The sequence below is a fragment of the Chenopodium quinoa genome, unplaced genomic scaffold, assembly GCF_001683475.1.
Source record: "Chenopodium quinoa cultivar QQ74 unplaced genomic scaffold, ASM168347v1, whole genome shotgun sequence".
In the NCBI taxonomy this organism is placed as follows: domain Eukaryota; kingdom Viridiplantae; phylum Streptophyta; class Magnoliopsida; order Caryophyllales; family Amaranthaceae; genus Chenopodium; species Chenopodium quinoa.
In genome coordinates, this window is record NW_018742738.1 from 13,592,124 (window position 1) to 13,615,060 (window position 22,937).

The 22,937-nt window shown below is 35.4% G+C and overlaps 1 protein-coding gene across 1 annotated transcript; it reads right to left on the reverse strand.

Annotated features, from left to right (window-relative positions):
• Window positions 1–9,870: 9,870 nt before the first annotated feature.
• On the reverse strand, window positions 9,871–15,826 carry LOC110724296 (cytochrome P450 94B3-like). Its single transcript, XM_021903718.1, has 2 exons — window positions 15,003–15,826; window positions 9,871–11,231 (listed from the first exon to the last, which is right to left on the reverse strand). The coding sequence occupies exons 1-2, from the start codon at window positions 15,552–15,554 to the stop codon at window positions 10,203–10,205; spliced, it is 1,581 nt and encodes a 526-aa protein (XP_021759410.1). The 5' UTR covers window positions 15,555–15,826; the 3' UTR covers window positions 9,871–10,202.
• Between the last annotated feature and the right edge of the window lie 7,111 nt (window positions 15,827–22,937).

Genomic DNA, 22,937 nt, shown 5'->3' on the forward strand with positions numbered 1-22,937 from the left:
TGATGAAATCCAATTTATTGAGCTAATTATAAACTGAATTTAGCTTTACTAAGTCTCTATCATAATTGATTTTTAACAAAACTATTATATTTTTAAGATGAAGAGGACAAGACATAAATAAATTGTGTAAATTTAACATGTAATTTTTTTGGCCGTAATTTTGAAATACAATGGCAATAAAATTTTTGTAACAATAATTGTCCAGTTTAACTAATACAATAGCATTAAATACGTTAACACTTTTTTTTTTTTTTTTTTTTGGAAATGTAAAATGTCTTTTATTCCCATGTTAAGAGAGCTTAATCATTTTAAAGTGAATTTTATGGCAAGTATAAAGTCCAGTTTTGTGTCCCTAAATAGGATTGTTTTTTTTTTTTTTTTTTTTTTTTTTTTTTTTTTTTTTTTTTTTTTTTTTTTGACAAGGAGCCAAAAACAAAAGACAAAAAATTAAAAAATAAAACAACCTAAAAGGAAAAACAAAGTAAATCTCTGCAACGAGTTGCAGTCGCAAGAGAATGAGCCTCCGTAACCGAAGACCTACAAACCTTACGAATAAGACAAGTAGCAAACGATGGTAAAATATCACGAATTTCCTGCAGAATCCAAACAACCGATATGTCCTCTTTCCTCCGGCGGAGAATTAACTCTGGAATCACTAAACAATCAGTAAGAACCAAAATCTGCGAAAACCCCCGCAATCGAGCCTGCTGGAGACCAAACAGACATGCTTGCAATTCAGCATGGAGAGCAGAACTAGCCATACAAGCTCTGGCCTCTCCCGACACATTGAGGGGAAGTCTTGGAATGAAAACACCAACCTGTACCAGCATAATGATTCTCCTTCTCCCAAGCACCATCAAAAATCATATAAATGTCACAATCGACATTCAAATCACCACAAAGAGCATAGACAGTAGAAGGGCTCGGGAAACCACGAGGCTTATCGATCTCGAATGTAGAAACCTGACGAGCATCTCGACTTCGTATACACCAAACAGAAGCCAATTCCAAAGTATGACTCGGGGAATAAACCGCAGAATGGAATCTCATATTATTCCTGGTTAGCCAAATAGCCCAACAGACCCCCAGAAAATAATCCAGACCAGACCAATTCTTGGACAAACTATAGCTAGATATAACACCTTGAAACCAATTATCAAAAGGTAAAGGAGTAGAAGGAGAGGGAAGAGTACCCCAAGAGATCTTGTTCCACAATTGACGAGCAAACGAACAATCACGAAAAAATGCTCCACTGATTCAACATAATCATGAAAATAAACACTAACAGAATCAACCGGAACACCCTTAAGAGCAAGAACAGACACAGTAGGAAGGACATTATGCAGGATTTTCCAAACAAACATCTTCCATTTCGGAAGAATAGGTAAGCCCCACAAGGATTTCCACCAATTGAACCAGTAACAGAAGCAAAGTGTTGCGACAGAATGTAAGAGTAAGCCGACTTGGTAGAAAAGGAGCCATCCCGAGTATATTTCCAGTAAATAAAATCATCAATCCTCGTTGTTAGTCGTTCTAACCCAAGAATAGAATCAGCACTAGCCGAAGGAAGCATATATCTAACCAAGGAAGGGTTCCACAGAGACGAATTGGGAAGAAAAAGCTCTGAAACGTAAACAAGACGAGTCTCTTCTGGAATCGACTCCTTAAATTTCACATTAATACTAGGAAGCCAACAGTCATTTAAAATATTAATACTATTCCCTAAACCAACTTTCCAGGCAGCACCCTTGGATAACAATAAACTACCTTCTAACAAACCACGACTACCCCAAGAAGGCCGAGGAACAGAAATGACAGGATTGTGAGTAAAAAAAGCCTGGATACTTAGCCGAAAGAACTCGAGAAGCTAGGAGTTGGGGATTTTGCCTCAGACGCCAAGATTTCCTAGCAAGCAAAGCCACGTTGAAGGATCTAAGGTAACGGACACCCAAACCCCCCTGCCCCTTAGGTAGATGAACATTCGCCGCAGAAGCCATGGCCATTCCTTTGGAATCCTTTCCCGACTTCCACCAGAAGCGCAAAAGAAGAGAATCCACTCTGTCACATATAGTAGAAGGCACCTTAAACACCGAAAGCACATGATTAAAGGAGGCTATCAGAACAGAATTTATGATAACCAATTTTGCAGCTGCCGATAACCACAACGAAGCAAAAATTAAAAGTCGTCGAACCAACTTATCAATCATATACTGGAAATCCTTACACTTACTACGGCCCATATCCACAGGAAGACCCAAGTAATCACCAATAGAGGGGCGATACTTCATCCTAAGAATATTTGTCAAATAGTCTCGAAAATCATCAGGAGTATTTGAACTAAACCTGACAAATGATTTTTGGAGATTAATCATTTGACCCGACACCAAACAGAACTCGTCAATAATCGAAAGCACTTGGTCACAAGCCGCCGGTGAAACCTGGAAAAATAATAGGGCATCATCTGCAAAAAAAAGATGAGAAACAGAAGGGGCACGACGGGAAATACGTAGACCACGGAATAAACCCTTAAGTTCATCTCGGTGGAGCATCAAAGAAAACACTTCCATGAAAGCACAAAGAGGTAAGGAGATAATGGATCCCTTTGTCGTAGGCCACATTTGGGAAGAAAACTCTGGGAGGGCGAACCATTGACCAAAATCTGATAAGAGACCGTAGTAACACATTGCTGCAGAATATGAACCCAATATGGCGGGAAACCAAATCTACGAAGCACTTCCCATAGAAAGTCCTAATTGACCCTATTATAAGCCTTATTCATATCTAATTTTAAAGCAGCAGAGCATACCTTAGAATTTGAAGTAGACATATAAGAAAGCAATTCATGTGCTAGAAAACCATTATCTGCCATTAACCAACCCGACACAAAAGCATTTTGCGTGTCAGAAATTAAAGAAGGCAAAACTCCGCGAAGACGGTTGGTCAAACACTTCGCAATGCATTTATATAACACGTTACACAAACCAATAGGACATAACTGAGCAGGGGAATCCGGGTGGTCTACTTTCGGAAGTAAAACCAAGAAGGTACGATTCTATTCCTTTAATAAGTAGCCATGCACAAAGAAATACTGTATCGCATCAATAACCTGAGAGCTAACCTTTGCCCAATAAAGCTTGAGAAAAGCCGACGTAAAACCATCCGGACCAGGAGACTTATCACTACCAATATGAAACATAGCATCCTTAATTTCAGATGCCGAAAATGGAGTCATGAGGTAATGATAATCCGACTGTGAAAGAGAAGGAATATCCAAATCATCCCACTAGCAAGAAGCAGGAGGGGCAAAATTCCCATTACAATTATACAGTTCGGCAAAATGGTTTTGCAGAAGCGAAGCGATCCCTAAATGATCAGAGACCCAAACATCCTTATCATCCTTTAAACTCATAATTTTGTTTCTGCGGCGACGAGATTGCACCGACCGAAACAACAAACCTGAGTGTTTCTCTCCTAAAGCATCCCAGCGGGTCTTACACCGTTGTTTCCAAAACATGAAAGCAGTCTGAGCTCGAGATAATTTAACCTCCCGCAAAACAAGAAGATCAGCACGATCTTTCTCTTCCTAAAGATCCAGTGACCCAGAAGCCACAGAGTTCTGAAGATCTTTCCTGTCAATACCCCATTTTCTCTTATTTGAAACACACCAAGAAAAAAGTTGTTGTTTCACATCATCCAATTTACGAGAGACAAAAAACATACGAGAACCAGAATGAAATTTCTGCCAGTCAAACCCAATAAGTGTAGAGACCTCTTTAAGACCCAAACACCAGTTTTCAATTTTATATGGCCTTTTCCTAAAGGCAGGAGAGGTCCTTTCACGCAGGATAATAGTTGCATGATCCGAAAATAGGATCGACTGATGGATTATGGAAGCATCCGGGAACAAATCCAACCAAGAAGAAGTAGGATTGCCAATTTGACCATTTGTTCAAGTAAACTATGGGCCCGAGAATGGGATATCCATTAATTCCATCTGTAATTTCCATTCTATAAAACTATGACGACCAGGAATCTCAAAGGAACCTCCTATTTTATCATTAAAATACTCAACCTGATTAAAATCACCTAAAAGTATTGCATTTGGAACTGTGTTTAAAATATTGGTAATTTCCTCCCAAACTAAAAATCTATCAGAAGTATGATGCGAGCCATACACAAACAGGATGTATTTTATTACTTCACCAGGAACCTCAACTTTACAAAAGATAACATGAGAGGAAATAGAAATAGGCGTAACTAAAAGAGAGGCAAACAAAAAAACTACCAAACCCCCGCTAAGGCCTAAAGCATCACTACCACAAAACCCATCAAAACTAACCGAAGCTAATATTTGGACAGCTACATTAACTGAAACTAAAGTTTCCATCAGAAACATCATATCTACACCAAAAGAGCGGACTAGAGATACCACATACAAAACTTTCGAGGAGTCCGCCGAACCAAGGCCCCGACAGTTCCAGGCTGCAACATTCACGATTCCCTTGGCAGCCCAGACCGGGGAGCTTCCTTACCCTCAGAATCAATCTAGTTAGGGCCAGTTTTCGAAGAACTGCTACTGCAATTGCGCTTCTTAAACGGCTTGAGAAACGGAAAACAGACCGAGTTTGCATCTTAAACCAGAGAACGGTGCAATGGCGCTTTTGGAGATGCTGAACGACGTTTGCAGGGGCACGAATCTTTCACCCAATTCCAAACTTTATCCCCTTTTTTCGACAACTTCAGCTTCAATGGCTTTTTCCCCATTCCAGTATCTTGAAACTTCGGAGAAGAGATAGCATCAGGTGAGCCCGAAGACGACGCAGCAGATAAAAGAGGTGAACATTCCATCGGAATAGGGTCCTCTGAAGCCGAATGAGTTTGCTCACTAAGCGGCTGTAATTCCCCAATTAAATCCGAATCCAGAGAGTTATGAACAAACCCGAAATCATCAGTAGAGGAGTCAGCTATGTATCCCTAATTACCTGCAGACTGAGTCGGAAAAGAATCCCCCAAGACGGTGATGGAGAAACAGCAGGGGAAGGGCTCATCCCTTGGTCAGCTTGGGGGAAACGGTCTATCCAATTGCTCGGACCTGCTCCAAAAGGATCAGGGTAAGCAGGCCCAGTCGAACCCCATGGCGGAGGAGAAAAGTGGTTCACCGCCAAACTAGCATCCGTTGCCGGAACAGGACAAGTATACGGAGCATAAGGATTAGCCAAATGAAAGGGTGTATTAGTCCGAGTGACCAGACCAGGGAAGCCAGAACCTGTAGAAAGATTAAAAGTATGGGCTACTAAATGGAAATCTGAAGGCCCACCTTGCAAACCTTGAGACTGAAACCCAGAATCATTGGGTAAAGGAGGTAGAGTACTTGCCATGAGTCTTGGATCACGCCCCATAAGCTGGGCTTGGCCCAAATTTAAATTTGGGTTAAGACTAAATGAAGCAGGTTGATTATTCGAAGACAAGGATAAGGACTGAGAAGGCACAGAATTCATGTCAACAAGTGTCTCACTGATAATCGACCCCCTAGGATTAGGATGAAAAATCTGATGAGGCAAAGGAGGGACATCACGTGCCAAGAGATTACAACGACTTGAACAAATATGTTCTGCATGGTTGACAGGTGGGGGACTGTTGTGCCACGTGCCATGATAATCTGCACTACGAGAAAAGGTCATCGGACGACTACTACGTGGCAGCGGAGGTTGTTGTTGCGGCGGCGCCGGTGTTTCAAATTCAGCTCTCGTCGCTCTGTTGACCCCTAGGTTACGGCGCCACACCTCATCTGCCTCGCCACGAAAAACACCCGGTGCAGCCGACGGGAACATCCCAGGTAAAGAACGAGGTGGCATCGGGCCTAGTGGAGGCGAATCCAAATTACCCTCCCTATAAAAATCACCATCAGAAGGGTGTGAATCCCCAGAGTATTTCGAGGGATCATCATCATCATGGTCACCAAACCATAGTTCCGTAGTCCAATTTTGCGGATTAGGAGAAATTCCTCGTGTTGCATTAGAATAAAGAGGAATATCCGTTGGACCAAATAAAACACGTGCGCCGCCTTCGTGAAGCTTACGAAAGCGACGTTCAAGGTGAAACGTCACCTCGTCTTGGTCTTTATTACACGTAGTCCGGCCGTGTCCGACAAACCCACACTTTTTACAAAATCTAAATATACCAACATATTTAAAACGTACCCATGTAACCCGGAATCAAAGGAAGAGATAAGTCCACCAATAGCTTCACTCGAGGACGAGGAATAGGAAAACCGTTTGGAAGTTCCTCCACCATCGTTATATCCCCAACATGACCAAGAACCGATGAAGCTACCATAAGAGTCGAGTAACATATAGGAAGGCCCACCACCGTGACCCACACATCCGCTAGATTCAAGTTTAAATTTTCTGGAACCGAGTGTCCACGTAGTCTTTGAATCACCATCAAACTCCCTTTAAGGTGAATCCAACCACGAGCATCAATATCAATAGCATCTTCTTCATTACCACAAAAGAAAATAAAGTCCTCGCCATATGGGAATACCACTACCGATTGACGGAGATGCCAGTACCTTGAAACTAACCGCTGAACAAGTTCAACTGAAAAATTTCTAGCATCCCAAAAAGGCCTATAATACAGAAATCCCAACACAAGGTGCTCGTTTCATAAACAGGAGGAGGAATCTCAAATTCTCCTAAACGGTGAGGGTAGACGAAGGTATTAGGAAAAATTCTATCACTCATATTGAAAGGGAAAACTAGAACTCTAGAGAACTCGGAAAACAAAGACAGAGTCTAAGCTATAAAGAAACTTAAAGCTAAGGAAAAGAGAGGATTTTCTCTCACTAGAAATTCTTTCTCTCACTAGAGTACTTTTAAAAATAGGATTGTGTTAAACACAAAGGATACACCGAACTAATACAATGGGCTTCTTATAAAAATATGAAAATTCCACATTAAAACCCTCTAGATTTGCGGTTTTTATGTTATGTTCCCTCTTTTTGAAAGTTACATATTGTAACCCTTAAGTATATTTAATATCCATACAGTGACCTTGTCGATATCCCGCCGTTAACGAATCTATTATGTTATTTTAATCACCGTCAGTGGGGCCCACTCTCCACTTATTAATATTTTTTATCAATTGACAAGTTGGAAAATGTTCTGTTAAAGGTTTTGGGGGAACATTTTAGATCTAATATATCCAGTTTGGGCTCAAATTTGGCAAAAAATAACGTAAATGCCTCGTTTTACATATTAAAAAATGTCTCGATTTACATGTTATTATTTTTTAGCCGCAGAAATTGTTCAAGTATGGTTTAAGGTCATTTAAGTTCTTAATAATCATATTGAACTCAAAATCGGCAAAAAAAAAAAAAAAAATTCTCGTTTTATGTGTCAATTGCGTTATTTCCTAACACGCCAAATCAGACATTAGACATTGTGATTTATTTTTTTTTTTTTTTTTTTTGCTAATTTCAAATTTAATGTGGAACTATTAAACAAACCTTGATACCTTAGCTAAACAATTTCACTGCTAAAAAAATAATGACATGCAAATCGAGACATCTCTTAATACGCAAAACGAGTCATTTACGTTATTTTGTTTGTCAAATTTAGGCTCAATTTGGTTCCATTAGAACCAAAATGACTCCCAAAACCTTTTAATGTAACATTTTTCAACATGGAAATTGATTAAAAATGATAATAATAATAAGTGGAGAGTGGACCCCACTAACGGTGAATAAAAACAATATAACGAAATTTGTTAACCACGGGATAACAATATGACAAGGTCACTGTATGGTTACCAATTATACTTAGGGGCCGTTTGGTTCACCCGGGGTAAACGAAATGGAATGAACAAAGGGAATGGTAGAGAATGGAATGAAATTACCTAATATTCTCTATGTTGTTTGTTTTAAAAACAAAGGGAAACAATCCCATCAACCCACCACCCCACAACCACCACACAACCACACACGTTCCACCTTTTCTAGCCACCATCCGACCACCAAACCACCAGCCACACCTTCGCCGTCTTTCCCCTCACCGTCGCCTCCCATTCGCTGGCCTCCGCGCAACCGTTTCTTCCCCGGAGATCAGCCCCGAAAAACCCTAGAAACTCCCCTCCCTCGAAAAACATCATTCACTCCCCGAGGGCGCGGCGACGCGGCGAGGGGAAGGGGAAGGGAGGCGCGGCGACGCGGCGAGGGGAAGGGGAAGTGCGACGCGGTGAGGGGAAGGGGAAGGGAGGCGCGGCTGGCTGTGGAGGGAAGGGGAAGGGAGGCGCGACTGGCTGTGAGGGGAAGGGGAAGGGAGGCGCGGCTGGCTGTGAGGGGAAGGGGAAGGGAGGCGCGACTGGCCGTGGTGTGGTGGTGCGGGTTTCCGATGAGTTGAAAAGGTGGAAGGGTGGTGGTATGGTGGTGTAGTGGTGGCCAAGGAATGGGAATGGGAAAGTCTAGGGGGGGTGGGGAATGGAGTTGGAGGGATTTTGGGGAATGAAGAGGGGAAAGGGAATGAAAAATATGGTCTAACAATCAACAACAAAGGGAATGGGGACAGTTGATTCCCATTCCCTTTGATGATTAACCCCAACCAAATGGCCCCTTATTGGTTACAATGTGTAACTTACAAAAGAGAGAGCATAACGTGATAAACACAATAATAGAGGGTTATAATACAAAATTTCCCTAAAAAAAATACAAAATTTTTTGCATGCCCCCGTTTTACAATAATTTTATTGTACCTCGAACATTTTGCAAAAAGTGACCTTTTTTTTTATTATTTTAATTTATTTTTAATACAAAAGTGACCCTTTTTTCACAAAAGTATTTAAGCTTAAAAATAGAGTATCAAAATCAACAAAAATAAATACAAAATTAACAAAATAAGAAAATCAACAAAATGTGATTTCCTCACAATTTGATCCCAAACCTCTTAATATTTCACAAAAATCAACAAAATAAGAAAATCGACAATATCAAGCAAGAAAGATACATTAAAATTAATCAAAAAAAAAAAAAAAATACTAGCATTTTGATCGGCTTCACTAGCAGGTGTATTTTTACCAATTTCTTCATCGATTTGCTCGAAGTTCTTAAATTGTTGAAAAATCAACAACAAAAAAAGCAATAATTTGAAGAAAAAAAATGCATAAAATTGAAAAATCAAAGATCAAAACAGAAGAAAATGATGAAAATCGAAAACAATAACAGCTTAATGGTGAAGAACAGAGAGCTCACGATCTTCTTGGAGGAGAGAGAAAATAGAGAACTCACTTGTAACTTGTAAGATTCAGTTTTGATCATTCAATGACAAAAATAAATGAAATTGCGCCATACACATGCAATGCAGAGGAAGTTGTGATCAACTAACGTGTAAGATTCAGCTGCGCCACCGCCGCCACACATTAATGTTAGTGTAAATCGGCCTTAAATTAACATTTGTGAAAAAAAATATTACCAAAGACATTTAGCTAACCTGTATTTGAAGGCCATTAATGAGAAAATTGTCTTTTAAGTAGGGAACGGTATGAGATGGGTCCAAGTAGACCCAAGTCTAGACATGGAATAGACATGGAAATTTGTTAGTTGATAAAAATCATACCAACACTCATATTTTATCCGATTCTGAATAATTGCAGCATTTGTGTATTGGTAATAATTATTAAAATATCCAGTTTTTTAAGCAACTATTTTTTCTTTTTGACAAAAAGTTTTTTAAGCAACTAAATGCCACTAACCAAACATAAATTTTAGCTATTTGATCATATGAAAAAGCCAAAACCAATTGGAGAAGCAATTAATGAAACATGGCTAACATTTCATTATTAAAGTACAAACTTAAACAAGAATACAGAAAAGCCAAATTAGGCAATGAAAACCCCCTTTGAAAAATCTTCTTTGGGAGAGAACGCCATAGATATATACATAATACATAGAGTTGACTTGAAAAAAGAAGCCTAAAATTGTTTGTATCCAAGTCTATGCCCTACCATTGTAACATACCTCTCCAAACTATGTAGGACAACTCATATATTACCCACATGCAAAAATTTCTTATGACGTTCAACATGCCCATATATGACTATGATTGGATTCCTTTTTAGCTTTTTTCCCCATCTTTTTTTTTTTTTAATTTTTTGTTATTTTTATAAATACAATAATGGGATTGTGGATCATCCCACAACTCCCACATTACCTAATTCATAATTTCCTTCACCCTCACTTTCAAGCCCCCAGCCATATGGGCAGTTAAAAGGGGCACAAATATTGGAGGTTCACAGTTCACCGGCTCAAAATTAAAACGACTTATAATTGAGGCTATGACATACTTCATTTGAATAAATGCCATTTCTTTCCCAAGACATACTCTAGGTCCGGCTTGGAAGATTGGGAATTCGTAGGGATTTACCGTCTTTAACTTTTTTGTTTGATTATTTTCATTGTTCTCGTCGTCTGAAAGTGATTTGTCAATAGTTTGGCTTTCAAACCAACGTTCTGGTTTAAACTTTAAACAATCTTCCCCCCAAATAGCTTCCATTCTTCCCATACCGTAAGGAAAGTATGTCACCCGATCTCCTTTCCTCACCCTAGTCCCATCTGGTAATACGTCGTTCTTTAGGGCATGCTTTGAGTCCCATGGAACAGGAGGATACAACCTCATTGCCTCACATATGCAAGCGTGCAAATATCTCATTTCTCTCTTCAATACCTCATACCCTAGTGGTTTTGAACTCGAATTGGTCCCATTAGTTGCCAATTCAGTCCTAATACTCTCTCGAGCAACGGGGTTCACCGATGATAAAAGCCAAAAAAGCCAAGTCATTGCAGCCGCAGTTGTATCGCGACCGGCCAAAATAAAACTGATCACCATATCCCTGGCTAGATCGCCATCGTAGCCAGCGGAGAGAAATCGAGAGAGGAGGTCATGATGATTTGCCTCATTTGAATTAGCAAGCGTCTCTTGCTTAGTACAAATGATGTCGCTAACAAGATTATGAAGTGTGTTGATAGATTGCTTGAGGTACTTCTCAGAGCCAAGGTTAAGAGCTCGCTTGAGCTTCCATATGATATAGATTGGAGTAGCACCTCGTTTAGCCGAGATCTCGGCTGCACTCTCGAAGGCGGTAATGATCGGCGGGATGGGAACTGAGAGGTCTAGACAGTTTGGATCAATCCCTAAGGAGATTTTACATATTGAATCATACGTGAATCGTTTTAGTATTTCCTGTACGTAAAAAAGTTTTAAAAGTTAATAACAATAAGTGCATTTGTTGTAAATCTAATCCAATTAACATATCAAATACGAATAAAAACAAAATTTTAACATTTTTGAAGATAATGTTAGAGATAATGGTAATGTCAATAAGAAAAATGTATCATCAAACTAAACTAATAACACGTAGTAGATATTTAAAGTTGTGTAAGTTTTTTGTTTTTGGTTGGTGATCAAATAACAAGGGAAATGTTAATTTAACAAGTTAGGTAACAACAAAAGATGAAAGGGAAGAGATGGGGTCCACAACATATTGAGTTAACAAAATATATAAGGCTATATATGATGACATGTCTCAAATACTTTAAATTATAAGGTGAGTAGGACTAAAAATTAAAAACACCTTAAAAAATTAGAATGATTTGGCCATACAATTATACAAGTATCTTATATAGAAATAATGTAGTGATAATAATAACTCTGAGGTGTTAATTTAATTCCCATTTCAAAATAAGGCATTAACTTATTTTTCTAGCTAAAGCTAGTAGTACTTCAATCCAGCATTATCAATGCCAATTAATTGATCAATTTCACCTCCTTTTAAGACATTGTTAAACATATCTTAGTTACAATTTGTCGCTAGTCACTAGTTAGTGAATCGTATGACTTAATAGATAACTTTTTTTTTTTTTTTTTTTTTTTTTTTTTTTTGTCGTGCAGCTCTTCACAGTAAAAGAAAAATTGGCTCATGCTATAAATAAATAATAATGAAAAAAAGCCTACATGCATCTTTCCATTATTGTTAAAAGTATGATTTATGTGGAATTTTGTGTGATTTTTTTCCCCCTAACCGATGAGAGATGTATATGACGGTAACTAGTTGTAAGTAAGTACACTTTTTTTTCTTCTTTTTTTTCATTTTTTTTTAAACCTAATTTGATAATGAAGTTGAAATCTTAAATATTGCTTATGATTCCCTCCATATATAATGTAATGAAATATCTAAATATTTTCCTATTTAATGTTATTCTCTGTTAATGTTGATGGAGTTTATGTTGCAAGATTCATCACTAGTGGGAAAATGACTTATGAAGTTATGATGTGTTTTTTTGGGGTTTATTTGTTGCGGTTTTGAACCGCCATATTTGTTTGATGGTTAATCTACCTAACTAAGTGTTCTTGATGTGGTTTGCACTAACTCAGATCAATTTTTGATATCTTTATATCCTATAACATATCTATCACCTTAATTTTATAAACAATCTACATTATGTGTGCAATCTCTTTCTCAAAATGCGTTCTATCCATCTAATTTCATTTATCTAACCTCATTTTTATTTATTAAATTTTGTCTGGATTTATTTTATCCTTATATGAACTTATTTGTATTTCGCTATACTAACTAAACCTTTATTTTAGTTGTAAATTAAACTCCGGTACTCATTATTAACCCTTAAAACTTATTTTTCTTAAACTTATGTAAGAACTTTTTTTTTCCTAGAAAAGTAAAAATAAGTTGAAAAACACATGATTTTTAAATCCGTTTCATATTGGTTCTAACTGTTAGAGGACCATCTCACCCAAAAGATTAAACTGATGGTTGAGGCCCAGGAATATGTTTTTATACTCTATCACTCCCCCTCACATGAAAAGCCCTTTGGGCTTGAAATATGGATGCAACACAGGCTCACCCATACCTGATGCGAATCAATTCCACTTTGAAGGAGGGACGGATGAGATTCGAACCCATAACCTTTGTGTCACGCTGGCTCCGATACCATGTTAGAGGACCATGGTTGAGGCCCAGAAATATGTTTTTATACTCTATCACTAACAACCAACTTCCAATCTACTATACATTAGGCTTTTTATTGTACTTATTTTATTTTATAATTTTGTATTAAATTAAATTAAGAATATAATATGCAATGCTTAAGACTTTGACAATTTGTGTTTTATACATCACATTTGACCGCTTTTGTCCAACCAAATGAAACATTTGACTATTAAATTCAAACATAACCCTAAATCCTTAAAATATAGTTTGACAATAAAGTATATACAATGTAAAATACTGCTCCTATTGTTTAATGCTTCATGATCTAATTAATCAAAAATTAATGTAGATCGTTGAAATCAACGCTCGTCTAATGATTCATCTAGATGCATGCTATTGTTGACATAATTAAGTATAGAAGTAGTCAATGGATTACCAAAATGGCAATTTCTCTGAAACTAAGGGAAGATAAAGCATTATTTAAAAATTATCACGTATAGAAGGTAGGATTATTATATTGTATCGTGATCTAGTGGTAATTTATTATATTGAATTATTTAGAACTTCTTATATTCATATATTTATAAGTCAAAAAGCAAAATTTCTAATGAGCAAAAAGTATAAGCATACATTTATGGAGACAATTTTAATTTTCTTCACAACATAAAGTAGAAATTGAGATTCATGTTTTATGTATAATTTAGGGTCTTGCTAAAATTAAATGACTATTCTTACAAGTTATAAAGAAATTTTTATTTAATTTATATAGCTACTAATTATAAATTTTAAATCCAAAGCTAAAAAAAAACACTTGTAGGAATTAATTAATGAACTTTTTATTTTCATTGAACCACTCTTTTTCATGTACAATCACTAGTCCGTTAAAAAAAATGTACAATCACTAGTTGAAATGGTGTTCTTCACAGTTCACAAAGGCATCGATTTTGAATCGGCATCTTTTCAACATTAAAGGCACCGATTTAAGCCAAAACTAGTGTCTGTGAAACTTTTATCCATTCTCATGTTTTAGTCTACGTTAACCATATCAATTCTTATATATCTTCAAAATCGATCTTTAATTAATCACTAAATACCTATTTACAATGAATTCATATATATATCTACGACTGATCTTCTAATTTTCTACCTATTTGTTACATATTATAACCATATGTCTTTCTTTATTTGAAACTTAAAATGTGAAGTGGATAGGCGGAATACACTCTATTTGATATGCTAGTGATTGATCCAGATGATGCCATCAGTATTTTGTGTCCAACACTTTAAAGTACAAGTGATATTCTATGCATATTATAGTTAATTTAATGTCGAAAATAGTTGGTAGAGAGGATGAAACGCATAAGAATATTATTTTAGTCACTTCAAGGGCATATTCAATGACTTGGGGGATCAAATATAGAGAAGGATTTTCACCATCTTAGAACAAGAAGATAAGGGGTATTACCCATAAGTGTGTCTAATGACTCTAATTCCATAGTAAGTGAAAAATAATGGTTTTTTTTTTTTTTTTTTTTTTTTTTTTTTTTTTTTTTTTTTGTTGTTCCTCAAAAACTTTATTATATACAAGCACGTGTCTAAAATATGTATGTTCATCCAAGGGAATTTTTGTATTTTTTTCGCTCATTTATTTTTGTATAAATTTCAAACGAACAATCTACAACCATAACAAAATCAACAATCTTATTAAGACCAAGTTCGATCTAGAAAAGTAAATCTTCCAAGTCAGAAAATCTTACCTTCTACACTTTATAATATGATTAAATATTTAATATATTATTTGGCTAGATTCACAATTTTCTAAATGATCGAACATATTTTTAATTAAGTAAAGAATCAATGGTACATGAACATGACGTATAAAGATCTCAAATTATTAAATTATGGCAGAAGTATCTTTTTAGTATAAAACAGTGAACAAGTACCAAGTAGCTTATATATATAAGTAATTAACATGCTTAATTAACAAATAATTAAAACTTAATTACCTGTAAATCAATGATTCTATTTTCATTAGCAGCAAGTTGAAGCAAAGGAATGAGCCGGCCTTCAACTTCTTCTTCCAAAATTTTAACAACAAATTCTCGTAATGATTTAGTCGTAAACTCGTGGCTCGCCAACTTTCTTTGATTCGCCCATAACTCGCCATCAACATTAAATATACCATTACCTAGAAGATCACCTAAAATTTCAGCTAAGGGTTTACCCTTAGGAAAGTTAGGAAAGTTTGTCTTAAGAATGTATTCGACGTTTTCAGGGTTAGCTGTTACGATCACCTTACGTGCTCCAAGCCGGTTCACTACAATTGTTTGAGTCGGCGACATGGAGAGGAGGTCGGTGTACCAGTCTAAGAGCCTCCTCCTGTTTTGGTAGAAGGAAATAAGGCAACCAATAATGGGGTAAGAAGGAGGACCATGTGATGATATGGTGGTTTTAGAGTGTTTTGTTGAGAATAATGGTGGTTTAAATTTGTGTAAAATTGAGAAAATGAAGAGGAAAAGAGAGAAGAAAATGAAGAGATGAAAAGGGTTGAAAGACATTTTAATTTAATGGGAGTTTTGGTAGTTGTCAAATTCAAAGAGTATAAGAGAGATGAAGATATGTCAGAGCTAGAGAAATGAATGGTTATTTATAGGGTAAAAAAGAAGAGATAAAGGTAAGTTTGTTTGAGTGGTAGTTGGGAACTCGTGGGACAATGCCCATTCTTTGGTAATACTAGGGACTACTAGAGAGCATTAGCTATACCCAAAGGGGTGTGATTTTAAATCACAAAATATCTTCTTGGGACTTATATCAATCACCAATTAATAATTTCCAGTGTTTCTTTTTATTGGTTACGATTTGATTCTTGACATTGTTTATAAAATAATAAAATCTTTTACTTTGTAATTTATTTTCAATACTAGATACAAATAATATATTTATGTGAGGTGTTATTTGATTTGTCTCAACGAATAATTTATTTAATATTTAATCGTTATAATTTTAACAAATATGTAATGAAAGATAATATTAATGGTTAAATAAGTGCAAAGTCAAAATGTAATCAATTAATATGTATAAAAAGTAATGAAGGGAGTACTTATTAAAAGGCTAATATAACTAGTTTAGATAATGTCTATTATATGTCTACACTTTTAATAAAGTTAAAAAACTTGATTAAGATATTGAAAACCTTAATTATATATTGCAATTCAATTAATATTAGCATATATTCGTGATTTTAGAAGAAAAAAAAATCATTGACATTATAAAACATAATAATACCTTAGGAAATTTTGGTAAAATAGTATGAACTTTCGCTTTTAATAATTCAAAATTTGAATTATATTTAAATAATCGAAATTTAATTTGGGGTTTATTTGCTTTCTTTGTACCTAGTTAGCCTTGTAACTGGTTAACTACTCCCCTTCCCATGCATCAAAACATTAAAGATATGTGAGGGGGAGAAAGAAAAGTGGGGCAATGGTAGTTTCAGGCTACGGAAGGGAGGAGGCGTATAGGAAGGGGTTGGTTTCGGGGTTTGGGAGGGGAGAGAGGGTTTCGAGGCTGGGGAAATGGATGGGTGGCAGGCGATGGTGGAGGAAGGGAGGGGTAGGGTTTCACTGGTGGTTGTGGGGAGTGGGTGGTCGACGGTGGTGGAAGAAGGATAAAAGCCGGGTTTTATTTATTTATTTATTATTATTATTGTTTTAAAAGTTTATATTTTATTTATTTATTTGACCACGTATTTCAAGTAACCTGTTGTAACAAGTTAGTGACTATTTGAAACTAAAGACAGAGAATGATCCCAAATTTCAGATTATTAAATAATAATGAAAAGAACCCATTTGAGTATTTGACTAATTTACCAAAAATTAAGTACGTTGTACATTTCCTTGTATTCTAGGCCACCTCAACTGAGGTGGTGGCAAATATAAAATTGTATGTAAATTATAATTAATGGCGCACTAACTAATCATCGCTTCAGTTCATGCCTATCTCATTTTATCTTTGTTATTTACTCCCTCTATTTTTAAATACTTGCTCCATTTTTCCATGCGCGGAGTTTTAGGAGAATTTAGAGAAAATAATAGAATATGGAGGTAGTGGGGTTGATGGAAGAATTAAAAAATGTAAAAGGTAAAAGTAGTGGAGAGAATTGGATGAGAGAAAATACATATTGAGTCCACTAGGTGAGAGAAATTAATTAAATATTGTAAGAGTTTTTCAAAAAAGGAAATGGAGCAAGTATTTAAAAACGGCCGCAAATGGAAAGTGGAGCAAGTATTTAAAAACGGAGGGAGTATTTTTTTTTTCAATACTTCCATATAATAATTAATACAAGTACTAATTATATATGACAAATTTGACAATATTGTACATTTGTACTACGTAATTTAGATGCACTTATTTATCTTGTACTTTTATATAAATTACGGGCCTGTTCTGATTTAGGATTTGTTCTCATTGACTGAACTAAACTAAACTGAACTGAACTGAACGGAACTGAACTGAGCTGAACTGAACTGAAATGAATATTTTATAAGAGAAGAAAATTAGGAGCTGAACTGAACTGAATTGAGCTGAGCTGAGCTGAACTGAACTGAACTGAACTGAATTTCAACGTATGAGAACAGGCCCTTAGAGCTGAACTGAACTGAATTGAACTGATTGGAGCTGAACAGAACTGAATTTAACTAAATATTTTATGAGAGAAGGAAATTAGAAAATAAAGTGAATTGAACTGAACTGAACTGAACTGAACTGAAAATAAGCTGAACAGACGAGTACTATATTACTTAAAACTGTCTTGATAAAGAGTTTAGAAGCCACCAAACTATTTAAAAATATTAAGTATGAACAAGTATTCCGGGCATTTCAAATGAAGTCTAAGTGTTACATGACATTCTACCCCATTTGTTTCTCATTTGATATAATCATCAACTTATATTTAAATTAAAAAGCTACTCAGACAAGATTGGACATATAACTTTTAATTCTTACATGCCTTACCAGTTTCTACAACCAATTTAAGATATGTCCTACTTTAAATTCTCTTTGGAAAATTAACTATTCATATGTAATGAATATACGATTTGAATAACAATTTAATAACTAGATGGAGTCCTAAATTATTAAAATAGCTAGATGTACAATAATGTTTAATTTCATGTAATGATTCATGATATTGTCCGAGCTTAAATACTAGTTACTAATTAAATAACAACTTTGATTAATTATAGGCAAAGTCGGCTAGAACAACATAAACAATTGCTTGGGTGATCTCAACATCACAAACTTTAAGTGGAGCAATGAAGAACACGAACTTTGAGAGTTGGGTGCGATAGATGACATCATTGATATCCGGCTATTTTATTTTTAATCCAAGTCAAAATCGCTCATTGTAAAGATGATGGATGTTTTTTACATGCCATCAAATCTAATTACGGATTTACCGGCAGTCATGAAATAAAAGAACGATAAAGTACGCAGGAACCAATTCAGGTTATCGATCTTATTTAATCCGAGCCACTGCTTTAATTTGGGTCAAGCTACATGTTACAAGTAAATTGTTGTGTGACTTGTGTCCGTAAAAATCAATATCTACTAAGTCACTTCGGGTTAGATATGATTATTTTGTATCAGATTACTTTTTGACATAGCTAGTTAAGCTTGATTGACTATTTTTTAAGAATTAATTTTTTTTTAATAGGATATAAAACTAGGATAGACGTTGTAAAATAAAAATAAAAATAAAATAAAAATAAAGTTAGTTAAGAGTTTTATTTACGATAAAATTTGTATAGAATTATAGGATAAAATTTGTTGTTTAGTATTTCATTTCCAAGAAATACCTATATTTTATGGGTACAAAATAAATTATAAGTTTAGCTAGATCACGAGACATCAACCCTTGGCGTTTTAACTTTTTACTAAATGTCGCGTCATGTAAACAAAAATTAATAATTTATCAAATAAAGTTATTTTTATATCATAATTTATTTTTTTGGAGCGAATGGAATAATTCAAAAGGTACAATATTCATTTATAATATATCTAATCGATTAAAGTAATATACTTCACAATCTAATACGATTTTGATACTTTATATAGAACTATCAATTGGGTTGGCTTACCGCGTTCATTTTGGGTCAAGTCACGTGTCAAAAAAATTTCACACTAACCCAAAGTTTCGGGTTCGGTTCAACCCAACGGGCTTTATTTTTTGCTAGTTTTTAGAAATTTATAATATTTCAAGCTTATTTTTCTATATTATTTTATAATTTTTTAAATCAAATATTTTCACCAATATTATATTAGTCAGCACAAAATCACATCAATTCCTTACTAATCAATAAAAAGTTTATCTCAAAATTTAATAAATAACCCAGGCACCGCATGGGACACCAAACTATTATAAATATATAATACTCTAACTCTCATTCTGCCTTTTTAAATTTTTTTTTCTTTTAAAAATACATATCAAAATCACGTTTAATTTGTTTTCAAAAAAAAAAAAAAAAAAAAAAAAAAAAAAAAAAAAAAAAACTTTTGACAACGTTTGTTATCTGTATACAGCACGAGGTCAATAAAATGGACCACATTGTTCATTAATGGTTGACTTCTTTAAGCACTGATTAGAAAGGGACCCGCATGTATATGACTCATATAACTGCGGGAGTTCGGCCCTTTTTCTGAGCCGCAAACTGGTATTCTGTCACATGGTTTTTGATCTTAAAATGAGAGCAAATATATAGACATACACTTTAAGGATGTGCCAAAATCAATAAGGATGTGCCAAAATCAATAAAGGGTGTGCCAAAATCATTTCCCCTATATGTATATCAAGTTTGATTGTGGATGTTAATTAGTTTAACTGATTATATTTTTGGGGAGTGTTACTCAAGAATTGAAATTGAATCTCATTTACATCAAAGCTTTTTTGGTGCAGCAGGCCACACGGTGTGGCCTGCTGCCAAGTTAGTAAAATAACGGATTCAGACGCGCGCATAATGGGGTTACTATTCATGGCATAACGGGGTTACTAGTTTTGTCAGGGTTACTTGTATTTTTCAGGGGTTACTTGTATGAATTACTTATTCAGGGGTTACTTGTAAATTTTTTTTTTTCAGGGTTACTTGTATGGATTACTCATTCAGGGGTTACTTGTATTTTCAGGGGTCACCTACATTTTTTTTCCAGAGTTATTGTATTTTTTTTCGGGGGTTACTTGTATTTTTTTTTCCAGGGGTTACTTATATGGGTTAATTCAAGGGTTATCTGAAAGGTTACTTGTACGAGTCACTTTTTCAAGGGTTACTTGTATGAGTTACTTATTCAGGGGTTACTTATATGAGTTACTTTAAAGGTTACTTGTATGAATTACTTATTCAATGGTTACTTGTTACTTATTCAAGGGTTGTTTGTAGGCCCCACACCAAACCAGTAACATCCTCCAAGTAACCCTTGAAAAAAACCAGTAACCCCTGACCAAACCAGTAACACCCCACAAGTAACCCTTAACCAAAACCAGTAACACCGTACAAGTAACCCCTGATCAAACCAGTAACACGCTACATGTAACCCTTGACCAAACAAGTAACACCCTACATATAACCCCCGACCAAACCAGTAACACCCTACAAGTAACCCTTGACCAAATCAGTAACACACTACGATTTTTGACATAGAATGTTCAATATAAGATTCTACGAAGAAAACGAGCTCAAATTTTTTTGGTTCTTATCGATTTCACTACTTCAAATGTTGTTGTTGATCTTAAGGATAATTATAACAATAATAATAATAATTGTGGTTGGCCACACCGTGTGGCAAGCCACATAAAAAAATTTGTGCTTTTCCTTACATTATTGTCATTGCCAAAAAAAAAAAAGATAAAAAAGATAAAAAAAGTATAGTGAATGTGTGGTGCACATTTACGTAAAATCATTATATGTAGCACTGTCAAAACAGTTTAACAACTTGATTTTGGTTAGCTTTAAAACGGGTCGGTTTGAAATCGGCTAGTGACTTACGGGTTGGTTTTTGTTTGGTTCAAATTACTCGGTTTGATTTCGATTTATTTAATTTTAGTGTAGTTTTAATTTAGTTCGGGTATTAAATGGTTTGTTGCAAATGGATAGCATTCTGCAAACAATTAGATGTAAATGATATGGATTACTCGGTTCAAACTGTATCAGGTTATAAATGGTTTGAGTTAACAACGGTTTCACTCTTATACAGTTTAACACTATTTGGATGTATACAACTTCGGGTTTACAAAAATATGATTCAAGGAGATTTAGTATCAATAAATCGGTTGTTAATTGGTTCAACTCTCATTTAGCTCAATCGATTTGAGGCAATCAAACGATTTCGGTTTGAAATTTGACCGTCCTTTCTAACGTTTTACTTCCAAAATAAAGTTATTTATTACCATCCTAAAATTTACTTCCAAAATGACAATTTTTATTTTATTGCTTTCTATTTGTATATTTTTCATCTAGTAATGGATTCACTTTCAACATTATCAATTTCACAAAGTTTCATATACGGCTGGCCGTACGGTGCGGGCAGCCATATATTTTTTTTTTAAATTTTTTTTCTCCTCTCTCCTATTTTCTTCTTCTATCTTCTACAACATTTTTCTTTTTCCCCCAATTTTATTTCTCTCTCCTCTGTCTTTTTCCAACTTCTACAACATTTTCCTTTTTCCCCCAATTTTATTTCTCTCTCCTCTTTTTTCTTTAAACTTCATTAATGGTGTCATCTTCTTAGCCCAGATTTCTTCAAACTTCATTAATGGTTTACTCTTGGAAATTTTTGTTCAACGACTTTTATGTTGAATTCAAGCTTATTTGCTGAAGATTTTGATTATATAACTTGTAAGTTGTTAAATTTTATTACTTAATTTTTTTGTTTAATTGAAGAACGAAAAACAAATTGTTTTCGTGTATAGTGGTGGTTTCGTGGGTGGGTAGTGGTGGTTTCGTGGGTGGGTAGTGGTGGTTTCGTGGATGGGTGGTGGTGGTTTTGTGGTTTTGGGTTCTAGATCTGGTTTCGTTGGTGGTTTAGGTTGGTAGTGGTTCATTGGTGGTGATTGTTGGTGGTAGTTTTTTGTTGGTGGTGGGTAAGGGGTTACTAGATCCAGTCAGGGGTTACTAGGTCCAGTCAGGGGTTACTAGGTCGACGGTCAGGGGTTATTTGGGGTTACTAGGGGTTACTAGGTTGGGGGTTACTAGGTCGGTTAGGGGTTACTTGGGGTTACTAGGTCGGCGGTTAGGGGTTACTTGGGGTTACTAGGTCAGTTAGGGGTTACTAGGGGTTACTAGGTCGGGGGTTACTTGGGGTTATTAGGTCAGTTAGGGGTTACTAGGTCAGGGTTTACTAGGTCAGTCAGGGTTTACTTGGCCAAGGGTTATAAGTCAGTCAGGGGTTACTTTTGTCTTGGGGTTACTTTGTCTGGGGGTTACTTTGTCATTTGCTGATTTGGTACCCTGCCGCATGGTGCGGCCAGCCGCACCAGAAACGCACTGTATCAATTTTAACACTTTCAATACTTTCTTTCTCCTATAGTTGATTTGATTATTTCTAAAAATAAAAAATAAAAATTTAATGAAATAAGAACGTGCATGCACATTATTAAAAAAGAAATAAAAAAGGCATGAACATAGTCTAATGAATTAATATTAACTTAACCGATACTTTAAATAATAATATAATACTCCGTAGTAAACATGTGGGCATAATTAGATTTTATATGATTCGAAATGCCTCGTCAACATGATTAAGGTAATCCTCCCAAAACTTATTACCGAGAATCAACATGCTTTTATCCCAGGGAGTTATTTGGAACATAATTTTCTCCTAAGCCATGTACTTATGCATCTTATAAACTCAAGAAAAGGTTCAAAATTCATTGCTATTAAGATTGATATGTC

What these genes read in the sequence shown, in the direction of transcription:
- LOC110724296 (XM_021903718.1), bottom strand. Translation starts at nt 15,554, where the DNA reads ATGTCTTTCAACCCTTTTCATCTCTTCATTTTCTTCTCTCTTTTCCTC. An exon ending in ATAGAATCATTGATTTACAG is followed by an intron (nt 11,232 to 15,002) that starts GTAATTAAGTTT and finishes TTTTACGTACAG; the next exon opens with GAAATACTAAAACGATTCAC.